Genomic DNA, 15,222 nt, shown 5'->3' on the forward strand with positions numbered 1-15,222 from the left:
GATGGTTTGGAGGAAGTAATTATTGAAGTTAACTCAGAAAGATCAATTGGAGAAAAAGAGTCTAACTTAACATCAATGGTACTAAGAGTAGCTGTAGATAATATTACATCTGTGGGATGATTACTGGTAATTTTTTCTCTAATGATAAAAATTTATTTGTGAAGAAGTTCATGAAGTCATTACTAGTTAACGTTAAAGGGATGGTTGGCTCAACAGAGCTCTGACTCTTTGTCAGCCTGGCTACAGTGCTGAAGAGAAACCTGGGGTTGTTCTTATGTTTGCTACAAATTTCCTGAGCATCCACTCAAATATTTTAGAAGAAAATGTGGACTATTCTAAAGATACACCTGAGTCTGTCTATTACACAGCTGCAGAGCTGAATAAGAGTTCAATAGTAGGTTCAAACTGCAGTTCACCACAGGGTCCACGTGATGGAGCTGTTAGTCTTTGAAAGCTTCGTATGTGCCCTTTAAGATTATTACCTGAGGGATTAGCTCATTTAGAACCAGATAATGAACAGCTTACACTTTGCTTCATTGACACTGATCTTGTAACACAGCAAAGCCCGATTCAAACAACAGAATTCACTAATTATTTATTAAAAAAACCCACCAGAAAAGCTAAAGTTTGATTTAGCATTTAAACAGATTAAAGTGGACCTGTTATTGCCTTTTCTTGTTTTCTGTCATATATCTACTCTTAAAAGTTAATATTAAAAACGGGCAAAATAAATAAATCAGTGAATGTGCAAGTATTTTCTGTGAGCTCAGATGGGTGTCAGACAGTTTTTTTCTTGAGTTAGTGGGAGGAGATATTCCTAACATGGTCATCTCAGTTCGTCTTATGAAGGTTTATCTGCAGCTATAACACAACTCCAAAAAACTACAACATTGTGTTAAATGTAAATAAAAAACAAAATGCAATGATTTTCAAATCTCATGAGCCAATATTTTGTTCCCAGTGGAACATAAAAATCTATCAAATATTTAAATAATATCCTGTTAGCCCTGTGAGAGACTGGCAACTGTCCAGAGTATGCCCCGCCTCTCGCTCACTGGTAGCTGGAATAGGCTCCAGCCTCCCCCCGGTGACCCTGATAAGGATAACCAGAAGAGAGTGGACAGATGTAAACAAATACATTATCATATTCCATGAAAACTACGAGCTGCAAAAAAGATGCATCTTTAATTTCAGAATAAGGTTCCTCAATGAAAAACTGACTGACTCATAATCTACACTACATGGTATCATGAAAAGATTCAGAGAATCTGGAGAAATTTCTGTGTGCAAAGAACAAGGATGAAAGTAACTATTGGATGCCAGTGACCTTCATGTCCTCAGGCATCACTGCATTAAAAAAATACAAATCTGTCATGGAAATTGGTGCATGGGCTCAGGAACGCTTGCAGAAATGCAGGTTAACCCTGTAACAGCAGGGGTATCATAACTGATACGTGAGGTTTTGGGAGTTTATGAAACTTCTATATCATCAATATTACACAGAATCTACGACAGGGCATAAACAGCATGGGTTAAATGGTTTTGTCATTTGTTAGTATTTAAATTATCTGCAGTCACCAAATTAAAATGCTTTTTCTAAAATATATATTCAAATGTTTTATCTCATATGACTGTCAGGTACTAATAGAATATCAGTGCTCCTCACATTTCTGAGAACCAAGGACCCTACTGAACCTCTGTACTCAAATTCCTTTATGTTTTTGTAGCTTAATACTGTAGCTTAATCATTATAATCCAGCTGCTATTTTAACATAAAAAAAAATTATAAGCTTTGCTATAACTACCAAAAAATAAAAATATTGAACGCAAAGTTTCAAAATAAATTGCACTTTATTTTTCCAAAGCATTACAGAGGCAACAAAACACAGAGCTCTGAATAGGGACTGTTTGTGCTTAATCAGACAGAGCAAAATCAGATTATGATGCATGAAGTTTGACAAAAGGACAACTTTACAAACCACCTTCACTTTAGATCAACAAGAAACAAGTGAACTTCAACACTTCAACTTCGCTGAACAGCTCAAATTCAAATTTTATTTGTCACACACACACACACACACACACACACACACACACAACCATACACAGTATGACATGGGGGTGAAATGCTTGTAGCTGTACAATGCCTGACCATTAAATGACAGAAAAAAAGTTTTACAATATTTACAATTTACAGGTCACTACAAAATTTACAAATTAACTTAGGAATTTACAGTAAAGAATGTGCAAATAGCAGAAGAGATTATAAAGATTATAAATTATAGGAATTATAGGATTATAGAAAATGTGTGGTGGTGCGTGTGGTGATGTGATGTGTGAGAGTCCAGTCTTATAGTGACGTGTGTGGGAGAGTCCAGTCCTACACCTGGTTCAGGGCCCGAATAGCCTGGGGGAAGAAGCTCCTCCTCATTCTCTCTGTTTTGGCCTTAAGGGAGCGGAAGCGCTTCCCAGACCTCAACAGTGAGAAGAGTCCATTGTTGGGATGGGTGTAGATGGACAGCAGCAGCAGCTGTTGCCAAAAGTGGTCATTAGAGGAAAATAAATAAACGTATACCCCTTATTCACTTCAGCTGATTTAAAAGGGATCAGTTCCGCCCATTTCCACTTCCAGGTTTTCATTTTTCAACACTGGGCCTTCCTGCACCTCCTCATCCTCCCTCTGAAACAAGGCATTTTAAACTCCTCCGCCTTTATGGCTACTATACATTTAGATCAATTCTGCAACACCCCACTTCAAACACAGCATCACAGTTGGCACCTCACATGCTCTACAACTTATTTATATATTTATAGAACTAAGCATGAAAAAAAAAAAAATCCTATTAATTTTTCTGCAAAAATAAAGGACAGTGTCAAACTTCTATTTTTCTCTACAAAACTCATTTACTTCACTCAACTACGCCCTACATTTTTTACTTATGTCATGGACTCTGGGTTTTGTGCCTGAGCTTTTACTTTGTATTGATATTTGGACTCTTTTTTATAGTTTTGGTTCATTTCTAGTCAAGTTTGGATTCTGACGTTATGGTGTTGGTTGAGTTTTGTAATCTTTGTAATCTTTATGCATCAGATTTTTTTCTGGATTTTCTGGGTTCTTAGTTTTTGTTATGTGTTTGTGATTCAATTTGGAGTTTATATTTAATTCACTGAGTTTCAGTTTATGGTGGCGGGTGTGGTTCTGAGCCTAACATGACCATGTTCGTGTTATCACCTCTCAGTATACATAATATAAACATCGACAATTGGAACAGGAGACTTGGAAGAAAAGGAAAAGAGAAGCGGGTCCTCTTTAATCGTGGCTCAAGAGTTGGGAGTTCGCCTTGTAATCGGAAGGTTGCCGGTTCGAGCCCCGGCTTGGACAGTCTCGGTCGTTGTGTCCTTGGGCGAGACACTTCACCTGTTGCCTACTGGTGGTGGTCAGAGGGCCCGGTGGTGCCAGTGTCCGGCAGCCTCGCCTCTGTCAGTGCGCCCCAGGGTGGCTGTGGCTACAATGTAGCTTGCCATCACCAGTGTGTGAATGGGTGGATGACTGGATGTGTAAAGCGCTTTGGGCTCTTTAGGGACTAGTAAAGCGCTATACAAATACAGGCCATTTACCAAAAAAAGTAAAGCTGTAACACAAACTCCCTCCACAAGCATTCACAATGAAGCAACTTTGTTTTCTATTGTGTGTTCATTTAAACTTTATTTTTTTTAAAAAAAGTAACGAGATTTATGTTCACTTTTAAAAATTACACATTATAGATTTGAATCTATCTACACAAACACATTTAAAAAATTTTCTATACACGCTGAGAATCTTTTATAATGCTTGCATAAGGTTTCGTTTGTATAAAAGCAAATAATGTGAATTAGAAAAACGCTTTAGAAAAGTTAAGACTTAACAAAAAACAAAAAAAACAACAACATTTAAGTCCACAGTTCTTGAATATCAGTGGATCCAGAAAGGTTCCCTGAGGGATGCCCTCAGGAAATTTTTCATTATAGAAACCTTAAACCTGCAAAGAATTTCTTAAGAGAATACACATTTTCTTGAGTCCATTAATAAAAAGAAAAACAAATATTTGAGATGAGAAAGTGATCATTTTCTTCTTTTTTTTCTTTTTTTCTTTTTTTTTTTTTTTTTTTTTAAGTACACCTGAAATTTCTGGCAGCTTCCTGCAGACAAATCTGCCAAATGACAAAGATAATTAAATCTTATATTAGATACTTTAAATGTATTTAAATCCATTAAATCTGTTATCAAAGTTAATTCTAAATCTATTTTAGGGGTGTAAAATAGATTTGACTGAAACCACAATTAGCTACAGTGGCCTGATCACTCGATCATGACTGGATCGTGAGATGAAATGAATCACGCTAAATGTGCTATGCTTCCAGTTCATTTATTACCTCAATGTTTAAACATCACAGCTTCCACAGTACGACAAGTTGGAACCACAATGCAATACTGGGAATGTTTCTATCCCGATTTCAGTTTCGGATTCAGAATTGTTCCACCCCATAATATATTTACCAAGTCTACTCTGTGTCAGGGTTCAAGTTTTTCTCTTTACTTTGTGTTTTTAGCACAAAGAATAAATCACAAAGTGTTTACATTCTGAGTTATTACAAAATGATGCAGCATATTTTCAGGTAGAGTAGCTTTAGAACTGCTTTCTGAAATCATAATCCTTGTACTAAAACAATGGTTAATCATTTCACTGTTTTTATTTGGTGTTAAAAAGAAATGTGCATTTTCTCTTCTTTTTAACACTTTCATGTCCCTGATAACGTTAGAAATGTATACAAATCTTAAGTTCTTTGAAAAAAGAACAAAAGATAAAAACATTTTTAGAAACCATTTTATGCAAACAAACCAAAATATCTAAAGAGGCACTAATGGCTCCTTAACTACAAATGGTGTTTTTACTAGAAAAATACTTCAGCAATCCTAAACGCTAAGGCTCTGATAATCCACTGATAAGTTTTGAAAATGTAAAAAATAAAAAATAAAACAAGAAGTCTACTGAAAACAAAAACCAGCTTCATCTTCAGCAGATTCAGCATGCTATAATCTATCATTTCAGATTTCTTTAATGAGATCAAAGCCCCAAAATAGAAGTTTTGCCTTAAATCTGGATGGTCAACATGTGAAACCTTTATTTTCAATGTTAAAAAAAAGAAGCAATGCTGAGAAATGTTTTAAATCAGCACTAAACAGATCAAAAACCAGATCTACAGGGAGTGCAGAATTATTAGGCAAATGAGTATTTTGTCCACTTCATCCTCTTCATGCATGTTGTCTTACTCCAAGCTGTATAGGCTCGAAAGCCTACTACCAATTAAGCATATTAGGTGATGTGCATCGCTGTAATGAGAAGGGGTGTGGTCTAATGACATCAACACCCTATATCAGGTGTGCATAATTATTAGGCAACGTCCTTTCCTTTGGCAAAATGGGTCAAAAGAAGGACTTGACAGGCTCAGAAAAGTCAAAAATAGTGAGATATCTTGCAGAGGGATGCAGCAGTCTCAAAATTGCAAAGCTTCTGAAGCGTCATCATCGAACAATCAAGCGTTTCATTCAAAATAGTCAACAGGGTCGCAAGAAGAGTGTGGAAAAACCAAGGCGCAAAATAACTGCCCATGAACTGAGAAAAGTCAAGTGTGCAGCTGCCAAGATGCCACTTGCCACCAGTTTGGCCATATTTCAGAGCTGCAACATCACTGGAGTGCCCAAAAGCACAAGGTGTGCAATACTCAGAGACATGGCCAAGGTAAGAAAGGCTGAAAGACGACCACCACTGAACAAGACACACAAGCTGAAACGTCAAGACTGGGCCAAGAAATATCTCAAGACTGATTTTTCTAAGGTTTTATGGACTGATGAAATGAGAGTGAGTCTTGATGGGCCAGATGGATGGGCCCGTGGCTGGATTGGTAAAGGGCAGAGAGCTCCAGTCCGACTCAGACGCCAGCAAGGTGGAGGTGGAGTACTGGTTTGGGCTGGTATCATCAAAGATGAGCTTGTGGGGCCTTTTCGGGTTGAGGATGGAGTCAAGCTCAACTCCCAGTCCTACTGCCAGTTTCTGGAAGACACCTTCTTCAAGCAGTGGTACAGGAAGAAGTCTGCATCCTTCAAGAAAAACATGATTTTCATGCAGGACAATGCTCCATCACACGCGTCCAAGTACTCCACAGCGTGGCTGGCAAGAAAGGGTATAAAAGAAGAAAAACTAATGACATGGCCACCTTGTTCACCTGATCTGAACCCCATTGAGAACCTGTGGTCCATCATCAAATGTGAGATTTACAAGGAGGGAAAACAGTACACCTCTCTGAACAGTGTCTGGGAGGCTGTGGTTGCTGCTGCACGCAATGTTGATGGTGAACAGATCAAAACACTGACAGAATCCATGGATGGCAGGCTTTTGAGTGTCCTTGCAAAGAAAGGTGGCTATATTGGTCGCTGATTTGTTTTTGTTTTGTTTTTGAATGTCAGAAATGTATATTTGTGAATGTGGAGATGTTATATTGGTTTCACTGGTAAAAATAAATAATTGAAATGGGTGTATATTTGTTTTTTGTTAAGTTGCCTAATAATTATGCACAGTAATAGTCACCTGCACACACAGATATCCCCCTAAAATAGCTAAAACTAAAAACAAACTAAAAACTACTTCCAAAAACATTCAGCTTTGCTATTAATGAGTTTTTTGGGTTCATTGAGAACATGGTTGTTGTTCAATAATAAAATTATTCCTCAAAAATACAACTTGCCTAATAATTCTGCACTCCCTGTATTTATTTCCATCATAATTTCATTCTTGGACTCTAGTAGTGTCCATTTCCATGACTGGCAGTTCAAAAGAATCCTTATTTATGTGATCCTGAGCCTTACTGCTGAATTAATTCATCCTCCTAAAACAAGCCTTTTAAGCTCCTCCCCCTTTAAAGCCTGCCTCTTTTCAAATTCAGTGGGTAGAATATGTAGAAGAACCACAAGTCAAAGCATCCAAATCAACCCACAAATTGGCCATTTTTAATTATGAGCAAACACTGTTTAAACAGTAAATATGACATGAAATTAATAAAAGGTCCTCTTTAAATATAACAGTTAAGCTGTATTTAAAATCAGTATATGATATATGATATGAGCGGCTAAATTATCTTCTCCTAAAAGCTTGAAGGGGTTATTATTGTACACTGTGACAGAAAATAAAATCTTCCACATTAGAATCACAGCTTCAACTTTGACATAAACTAATTGCAAGATGGAAACTCACTTCTGTTGGTCAACTCAGAGTAACATTTGAGCTATTTTCATTGTTAGCTGTTGCCACCCAAAGTATTACAATAAAAAAAAATCCAAAGAAAAAGAAGATTAAAATGAAAACAAAAAAACACTTTAGTTTGTAGCCATATTGCCCAGTTTCTGTAGTAAGAGTCACCCTAGCAGCTTAGGAGCTTTTGCATAATATTTCATTAGTAAAAAAGGCACCAAATATTCATGACCTAGAAACTGGGTAAAAAAAACTTGAAGAGCTCCGAGATGGTTCCCTGAGGAACGCCTTCAAAATATTTTTTTATATTTGAAGTTTCTGTCATGAAGCATTTTTTAAATAATCTTTAGAAAACCCTTTCCTCCTTACATGTGAAACATTCAATATAGGTAGGTGAGGAAGATCAGGTTATAAAATTCAAACTTTAAAAGGGACAGTTCACCACAAATTCAAATCTCTATATTTGACCTCTCGCATGTAGTCCTCTGTATCCGTCTACAGACTGCTTTGGTTTGAGTTGTCCAAGTGAGATTTTTTTGTGCTGTTAAAAGTGCCAAAAACTACAGCAGAGAAGTCTATTTCCAGAAATCCTGACATAGTTATTCCAAAAGCAGTTCTGAGAAATAACAATTTTCTCTTTACCAAACTACACAACTCTTTCCTCACTCTGCAATAAACAGGCTCCATCTACCTGTGATGAAGGTGAACAACAGAATCAAACATTAATTGAATCACCTTGGCTGAGCTGCATTTAGCTTGCTGCGCTCTTCGTTTAGCTGTCAGGTGTAAACAGTGGTAGGAAAACAGTTCCATGACGAGGTTTGCAGAGGTCTTTTTAGAGTAACTGGGCCACAACACAGGTGACATTTAGATCTGTAACATAGACCAGAAGGCAAAAAAAAAAAAAAAAAATATATATATATATATATATATATATATATATATATATATATATATATATCAGGTTCATTAAGTGGAAAGCACTATGCATTTTCCGGATTAGTTTTTTCCTTGCTGTGGTGCTAGATTTTGAGATGAATTCCTCACCATCTTAACATGTTCGGTTAACTCCAACAGTCCACGATCTGCTGTTTTTATCCAGAACTATAAAATGATGTACTGCATTGCCTTTTATCAGGACCGTGAAACTTAAATGGATATTTAAAAGCAGAATATTAAAAACTCTTCCAGAAACCAGGTGAGAATAATTGTCTCATCTAATAAAATTCAAACTGAGCTTTTCCTCCTCAGTGGCTGAGCAGTTTGAGTCGAGCCAGCCAGCCGCCGAGCAGCGACGTGGACTGTTTGTTTACACCCTTAGTGGGAGAGACAGCGGCAGAAGTGGAGGCAGAAGCCTTTTTGGACCCCACTTCCTGGTAAGGTATGGTGGCTGTGTTGTGCAGGTTGGCGTTAATGTAGCACTGGCTGCCCCTGATATGGTCGACGCCACGTACAGATGGGTGACCTCGGTACGGCAGAGGGAAACACGGCTCCTCCTCCGTGATAGTGCTAATGCCCTCATTACTCCGATACATGTGCAGGACGTCCTTACCTGTTAGAAGACAACGGGTTAATTATTTAATTATTCGCCTTGTTTCATTTTAGCTGTGAGACCTTTAAATGACGGCTTTCATGTTCCTAATTACGACAACCTTGTACCGAAGAAGAAATGAGGTAGTCCTACATACTGGATTTACATGTGAGTGAAAAGACATAATAAGCAAGTCCTCCTCCCTAAACGAGCTTCTATCCTTCCATCCTCCCTGTTGAATCGTACAAAACAGCTAAAAGTAACAGTTGACTTGTTAAGTTGCAGGTCAAAGCAAGTCTTTTTAAAGAAACAGTTGAGATAAATCTGGACATAACTGACGTTCCTGTTTCAATTGTTCATTTAAAAGAAAAAGAAAAATGCAAACAAAGCAAAAAAAAAAAAAGAAAGAATATTTTTAGAAATAAATTAGACGCAGAACTTCTAAGGATGACTCCACTTTAAACCTCACAGGTTCATGCAGCAGTGTGTAAACTTCACTCTTTTGTCGGCCTCATGTTTGCCGTCAGTGGAAAACAGTCCACCTCTTCACGTGTCTTTATTTAACCGTTCATTAACTGCCTCTTATCTTGGACAAACTGCCAACGCGCACCGTGCTCGTCAAGGTGAAGTGCTCTAACGCTCAGACTGAGCCGAGTATGAAATGAGTCGCGCAGATGCAGTGGCAGCTTTTGGGGTTAATGATTAACCAGGTAAAAATTCAAAGCACGCAGCCCATCCCTGCTACAGTCTGTCCTTGCCTTTTAATGAGTCGGACAGATGGCTATTACTGATAACTGTCAGATTACTGGCGCTCACTGCGTCTGGTCCAGCTGGACAGGTGGGACTTACCTTTCCTTCCCTGAGTACTGGGCCTGGAGAGCCGGTCAGACACGCCTGAAAATGCCTCCACAGGCATGGAGATGGGTCTGGGTTTACCTGCGAAGAGTCCAGAAAGAGCAAAACATCAGCTCCATCTCAGAGACACTACTCCTCTACTTCCAACTCAGGCTGACACTTAGCCAGATATTAGAGCACAAACCAATATAGCCCATAAACAGCTAGCTGCAGTCAGTCTAACAGAAATGTTTTTGGGGGGTTTTTCTTTTCAGGAGAATCAGGCTGGGAAAAATTCTCATTAAAATGAAAAATCTGCTGTTTTCTAAATCAATGATTCATCTTTAAATCCCCAAAGAACCACTCCTGGCTTAAGGTGTCCTTGATTACTATGACCCAATAAAGCTTCAAAAAATAATACAATGCATTCAGGTTGCTTTGTGGTGACTCCAGAGACAAAGGTGGCACTATATCCCAGTGTTTCCAACCAAAACCAGAACAAAATGGCTCCAAACTCAGCAGGGAGGAATTACTGTTCATGAAATCAAGCCTTCAAGTCAACAGAAGCTCTTTGAAGATACACAGTCTTATTAGTAGAAACTCTTTGTTTGGTTTGATGGGGCTCGATTGGGCCAGACACATGACATCATCTGATCTGCTATTCTCTCACGTGAAATCACAGGGACTGAACTACAGAACTGGCAGGTTAACCTCCTAGGACATGGTGTCCACATATGTGGACATTACATTTTAGTCTAGTCTCTTATACTGCCACTGTTCTATTGAAATTTAAAACGATTGTCCTCTTATGTGGATCTCATTTTTCTCAGAAACAAAAATCAGGTAAAAAAAAAAAAAAAAAACTCTAGGGAACTCTTCATCAGGAAATTAAAAACGCATGCCATGAAAGAGTTTGGGTCTTAGGAGGTTAAAGGATTGTGAGGTTAAAGTGAGCCTCTGACAAAAGTTCAGGGCTGCTGTGCATGTGTGAGAACAGTCTATGCATCAAGCAAAAAAACAAACAAACAACCAACAACTAAAAAAAAACAGTTGATTGTGGTTTTATGTGCTTTCACTTCCTGTGGTACTGTAAGTGTTGTATAACTCATCATAACCCACATGTTTTTCCCCTCATTGTGATGCTTTTTTTTGTCTTTGTGCTGTGATGACTGGCTGCTGGCTGTCGCTTCATATTTTGACCCTTGGGTGTGGAATCACTCGGCCTATAAACTTAGTCTGGATATAAAACACTGGGACAAGACTAAACTTTTTCCTTCTTATTCAAAGTATAGTTTGAGCTTTGTTTTCATTGTTAGATTAAGCTCTAGAGCAGTGGTGGGCAACTCAAGGCCTTGAGGGCTGGTGTCCTGCAGGTTTTAGATGTGTCCTTGATCCAACACAGCTTATTCAAATGGCTAAATTACCTCTACAACATGTCTTGTAGTTCTCTGGAGGCCTGGTAATTAACTAATCATTTGATTCAGGTGTGTTTACCCAGGGTGAGATCTAAAACCTGCAGGACACCGGCCCTCGAGGCCTGGAGTTGCCCACCCCTGCTCTAGAGTAAGGTTAAGATCAACACGAGCCTTTGTGTCCTTACAGCGTGAGGAGGAGCGCTGCCTGAGGCGAACTGGGATAGGATGGCTGGATTCAGGTGGAGGGACGACAGACGTCCGGTTTTCCTCTGCTACAGTGTAGCGTCGCTGCCGCACGTCTGCATCCAGATGCGAGTTTGGAGACTTGGGACGCATTTTCACAGCTGCAAACACGTTTGTGTTCCCATCTCTGCCACAAGGAGCAGGAAACTCAGCATTACAGGCATAAACAAGAAGAAAAAAAAAAGATGATTGTGAAATCCCGAAGCTTGAGTGAGGTACTTACAGCGGGACATATGGCGCTTCTGGGGGAGGAGGGATATACAAATCCAAGATGGTCGTCTTCCCTCTCTTTCCAGGAGCGTCTGAGGTTTCTGACTGTCGTGATTTATAGAGACTTGGCGCTCCCTGAGAGGTCTAATAAAGAAAAAAGACAAATTTAAGCCCTTTAATAAAGGAAACAAAAGAATCACATGTAACTAACACGTTTGGTTTGTCTCTTCTAATCTGTGTTTTTGGTTGCTTCTGCGTCTCAGCACACAGCAGACGATGACTTTGTGAACTGCGTTTATCGTCAAACAAAAGCGAAAATCGTTCCAGCTCAGAGGAGAAAGAGCAGAGGAGGCTTTTCTGTTTCCTTCCTCACTTTCAAGTTCTCACAAACACAGGAACTTCATTCAGCTCGTTTTCTGTTTCACCTGCACTTTGAAAAACACGTCTAAAGGATGTTTCGATGCAGCCACTTTTAACCATGCCAGACTTAATCCAGTCTGGCAATACTGTGAATGTTCCTAATTGTGAAAAATCCAATGAAAGAGTGGTTTCATTACCACATTTACACACACACACACACACACACACACACACTTCCCTTAAAAGGGCTCATTTCATCGTTAAGTTCATTTCATTGATTGTACTTATTTGTATTTTTGTATTTCCTTCTGATATCTGTACCTGAGCTGATGTGACGCAAAAATTTCCCCGTTGTGGGATCAATAAAGTCTTATCTTATCTTATTCAGTCAACCTCAGGTTTGCTGCAGTATACCTGATGTTTTTGAAGCAAATCTGATGAATCAGTTTTGAAATATGTAAAGACAGAGTAAGATGCTTCAATATAACTGCCAACATATAAACGCCTAGGAGTGTTTAAATAAGGAGCAAGACATTTTTCTAAAGCCCTTTGATCAAACAAAAAACAGCATCATAAACACAAAGTGTTTCAGATCTTTAAGTTTAACCCTAAAACTCATGTACAACTAAAACTAGCAAAAGTTTACTTTTTTCCTTATTTAAACAGAAAATTTATTCACTCAGTGTTTAAATTAATTAAAAACAAAGAAAAAAAGAAAACAGACAAAGTTGTTTCATAAACAAGCAAACAGCTGACGTCCTGCTGCAGTTTCTCACTTTCTTGCTCTTCCATTAACCCACATAAAACACGGACGTTTAAAACACAGCAATGCAGTTTTTGGGACAACTTGTTTGTCATGTCAACTCAGTTTATGCCATTTTATCTCCCGTTTTCTGACATGACCTTAATTCCCCAACACTGACAGATGAGTTCAGCTGGGTGGGTGTGGCTCCAGTGGTGGAGCGCTTGTCTCACAAAATAAGAATAAGAGGTTCCATTAGTGACCCCGGTCTTTGCTACTTGATTCAGTCATCTGTTTTTAACACCAAACTGACTGAGCTAACTTATTCTTAACTTATTATTACTCATTCTAATAGTTTCAGGCTTGTCATTGTTCCCACTTCACAAAACAAAAGATAAATGAATGTAAGTGCAGGTGGTGTAACCTTTGAAGTGAATGGTGGGAGTGACGATGAGATAAGAGATCTCAGATCTGTTTTGAAAGACTGAGATTAGAGCCTGAGCTCATCAGCTGAGCTACCCAGCGCCTTTCTGGATTCCTATCTCCCCTAAACACACACATCCTGGACCCCTGTCAGCACAAAACCCCTGAAGGTGGTTTGGTGAATGCAGGCTTGTCACATTGTGAACTAAAGTGTGAGTCAGCCACCACAGATCTGACATCAACGCAGAGTTTTTCCTATCTTCCTTCTTTTCAGGAAAAGGGAAGAAGGGCTCCATTGTTTCACCCGCTCACCTCAGAGGAGCTGCAGACTGAGCGGCTGCTGTGTTTTCTGCTCGAATCAAAACCTCAAAGCTACGACAAAGACTGAAAACCGCCACGAGCAGCTTGATTTACTTACCGACACAGTCTGCTTCACTTTCATACAGTGACGTCTGTCACAACACTACAGCTGCTGCAGGTTCAGGACCTGCGTCAACTATGTCTCACCTTGAAAATTCTGCAGAAAGAATCCATTATCCTTCCACATTTACCGTTATTAACCAAAACTTTGTGCACTCGTGCTTTTTCTTTCTTTCCCCCCCACAGGAAAAAACTTCGACTTCTCTAAAATCAAAAACACAATCACTCCCAAATGTCCAGTTTGAACCAGGAAAAAGAACCTCTCCTCACTTCTTTTTCAGGGCCAGTAGATGAATCTGAAGGCCAAAGTGTCAATAAAGTTATGTAGAGCTATTTCAAACTATGTTTCTTAATGCCATTATTTGTATTGACAACATATAAACATGTAAGAAATGATATGGTGATTCTAAATATCACGTTATGTTGAGCTCTTCTTCAAGGTCAAATGTTCAGAAAATGTTGTATCTTTAAAATTTGCCCTTTACAAGCTTATTGTTTAATTTTAGAGGTTTACAAGAACATGTTTGCATGTTTTAATATTAGAAGAACAAAAAAAAAATCTTAACAAGGATTTTATCAGACAACTTCTTTGTTTTACAGTGAAGAGAAGCGCGTTAACAAGTAAAGGCTGGATTATAATCAGTCAGTTTTATTGGGTGAATTTGTGTCACTGTTTCAATCCTGACGACAAAAACAGGAAAGTGAATCATAAAAGCTTCATTGTGAAATTTGATGTTTTAAAATTCTGTTGATGTGCATCAGGAAAGCAAGAGATAAGCAAACAGGTTTGAGTATGTGTTACGCCAAACACTGATTTATCTGTTGATGGGGAAATAAAATCTTCAGTTTCTCAGTGACTGAGTTCACAAAAATGTCTGTGTGTAAGAAAAAACCAGGTAATGTAGCGAATTTGAGATTTCAGGATATACAGACTACCTGCTCAATTCTGCTGCGAAGTTTTTCGCTGATGAAAATTCTCCTTTCGTCCATACAAGCACACAAATAAACGCTCCTGAGCCGGGGGCTGTTAGGACTGTTAATCTGCATTTCAGATTCATTTTGGGAAGTCCGAATACTGAGCTCATGTTACAGCGAAAAAGAGAAGCGAGAATACATTAGAAAACAAAAGACCCCAGATCATGTTCAAGCGTTGCATTTTACACAGAACTTTAGGCCTGAATTCCTCATTTTTATTGTGCAGTCATTGTGTTTTTGGTTTCATCAAACTATGTGGAACTTGTGGATAAAAAAGGTAGAAAAACTGCAACGCAAGTACTTGTTCATTTCTACTCCAGCTTGGGATTTCCCACATCATTTGACCTCTCCACGACAGGAGAACAATCTGCCACCACAGAGGGCCTCCATCAGGAAGGATGAAAAGGAGGAGACAGTCCCTGGAGTTAGTCGTTTATTTTGCTGAGAAGCACTTCAGCACAATATAAGCGGCGGCTCACCTGCACAAGCGGCGGCCTCCAGCGCAGGTTTTTCAGTGGAGCCGGTGCGAAGCTGGCAGAAGGTCCAGAGGGCCTCTTCTTCAGCATCAAGACAACCCCTCCAGACTCCGCCCTCAACTTCCCCACCAGGTGCTTTAGCTGCCAGCCCACCTGGACCAACCAGAGCAAAAGTCAGAGAATTGCAGCCTCTAGAAAGCGCTAGCATGAGGAAAGACCTTAAACTTCACGACCCTGAACGTCAGCGTTTAATGAAGCAATTCATGTACCGTTAGCTGTGAACTGTCATGAAACCTGCGGAAACAGA

The 15,222-nt window shown here is 39.0% G+C and overlaps 1 protein-coding gene across 1 annotated transcript in view; it reads right to left on the reverse strand.

Moving 5' to 3' along the window:
* Positions 1–8,251: 8,251 nt before the first annotated feature.
* cnksr3 (cnksr family member 3) overlaps positions 8,252–15,222 on the reverse strand; it is a 39,984-nt gene continuing 33,013 nt past the window's right edge. The window contains exons 9-13 of the mRNA XM_084952285.1: positions 14,919–15,068; positions 11,533–11,663; positions 11,252–11,436; positions 9,667–9,753; positions 8,252–8,838 (exon numbers count right to left, since the gene is read on the reverse strand). Of these exons, the coding sequence (XP_084808411.1) occupies positions 8,534–8,838; positions 9,667–9,753; positions 11,252–11,436; positions 11,533–11,663; positions 14,919–15,068 (858 nt within the window). The 3' untranslated portion in view covers positions 8,252–8,533. The remainder of the gene's footprint in view (positions 8,839–9,666; positions 9,754–11,251; positions 11,437–11,532; positions 11,664–14,918; positions 15,069–15,222) is intronic.

Source organism: Perissodus microlepis, chromosome 15 (assembly GCF_051167445.1).
Source record: "Perissodus microlepis isolate ML-2025 ecotype Zambia chromosome 15, ASM5116744v1, whole genome shotgun sequence".
Taxonomy (NCBI): domain Eukaryota; kingdom Metazoa; phylum Chordata; class Actinopteri; order Cichliformes; family Cichlidae; genus Perissodus; species Perissodus microlepis.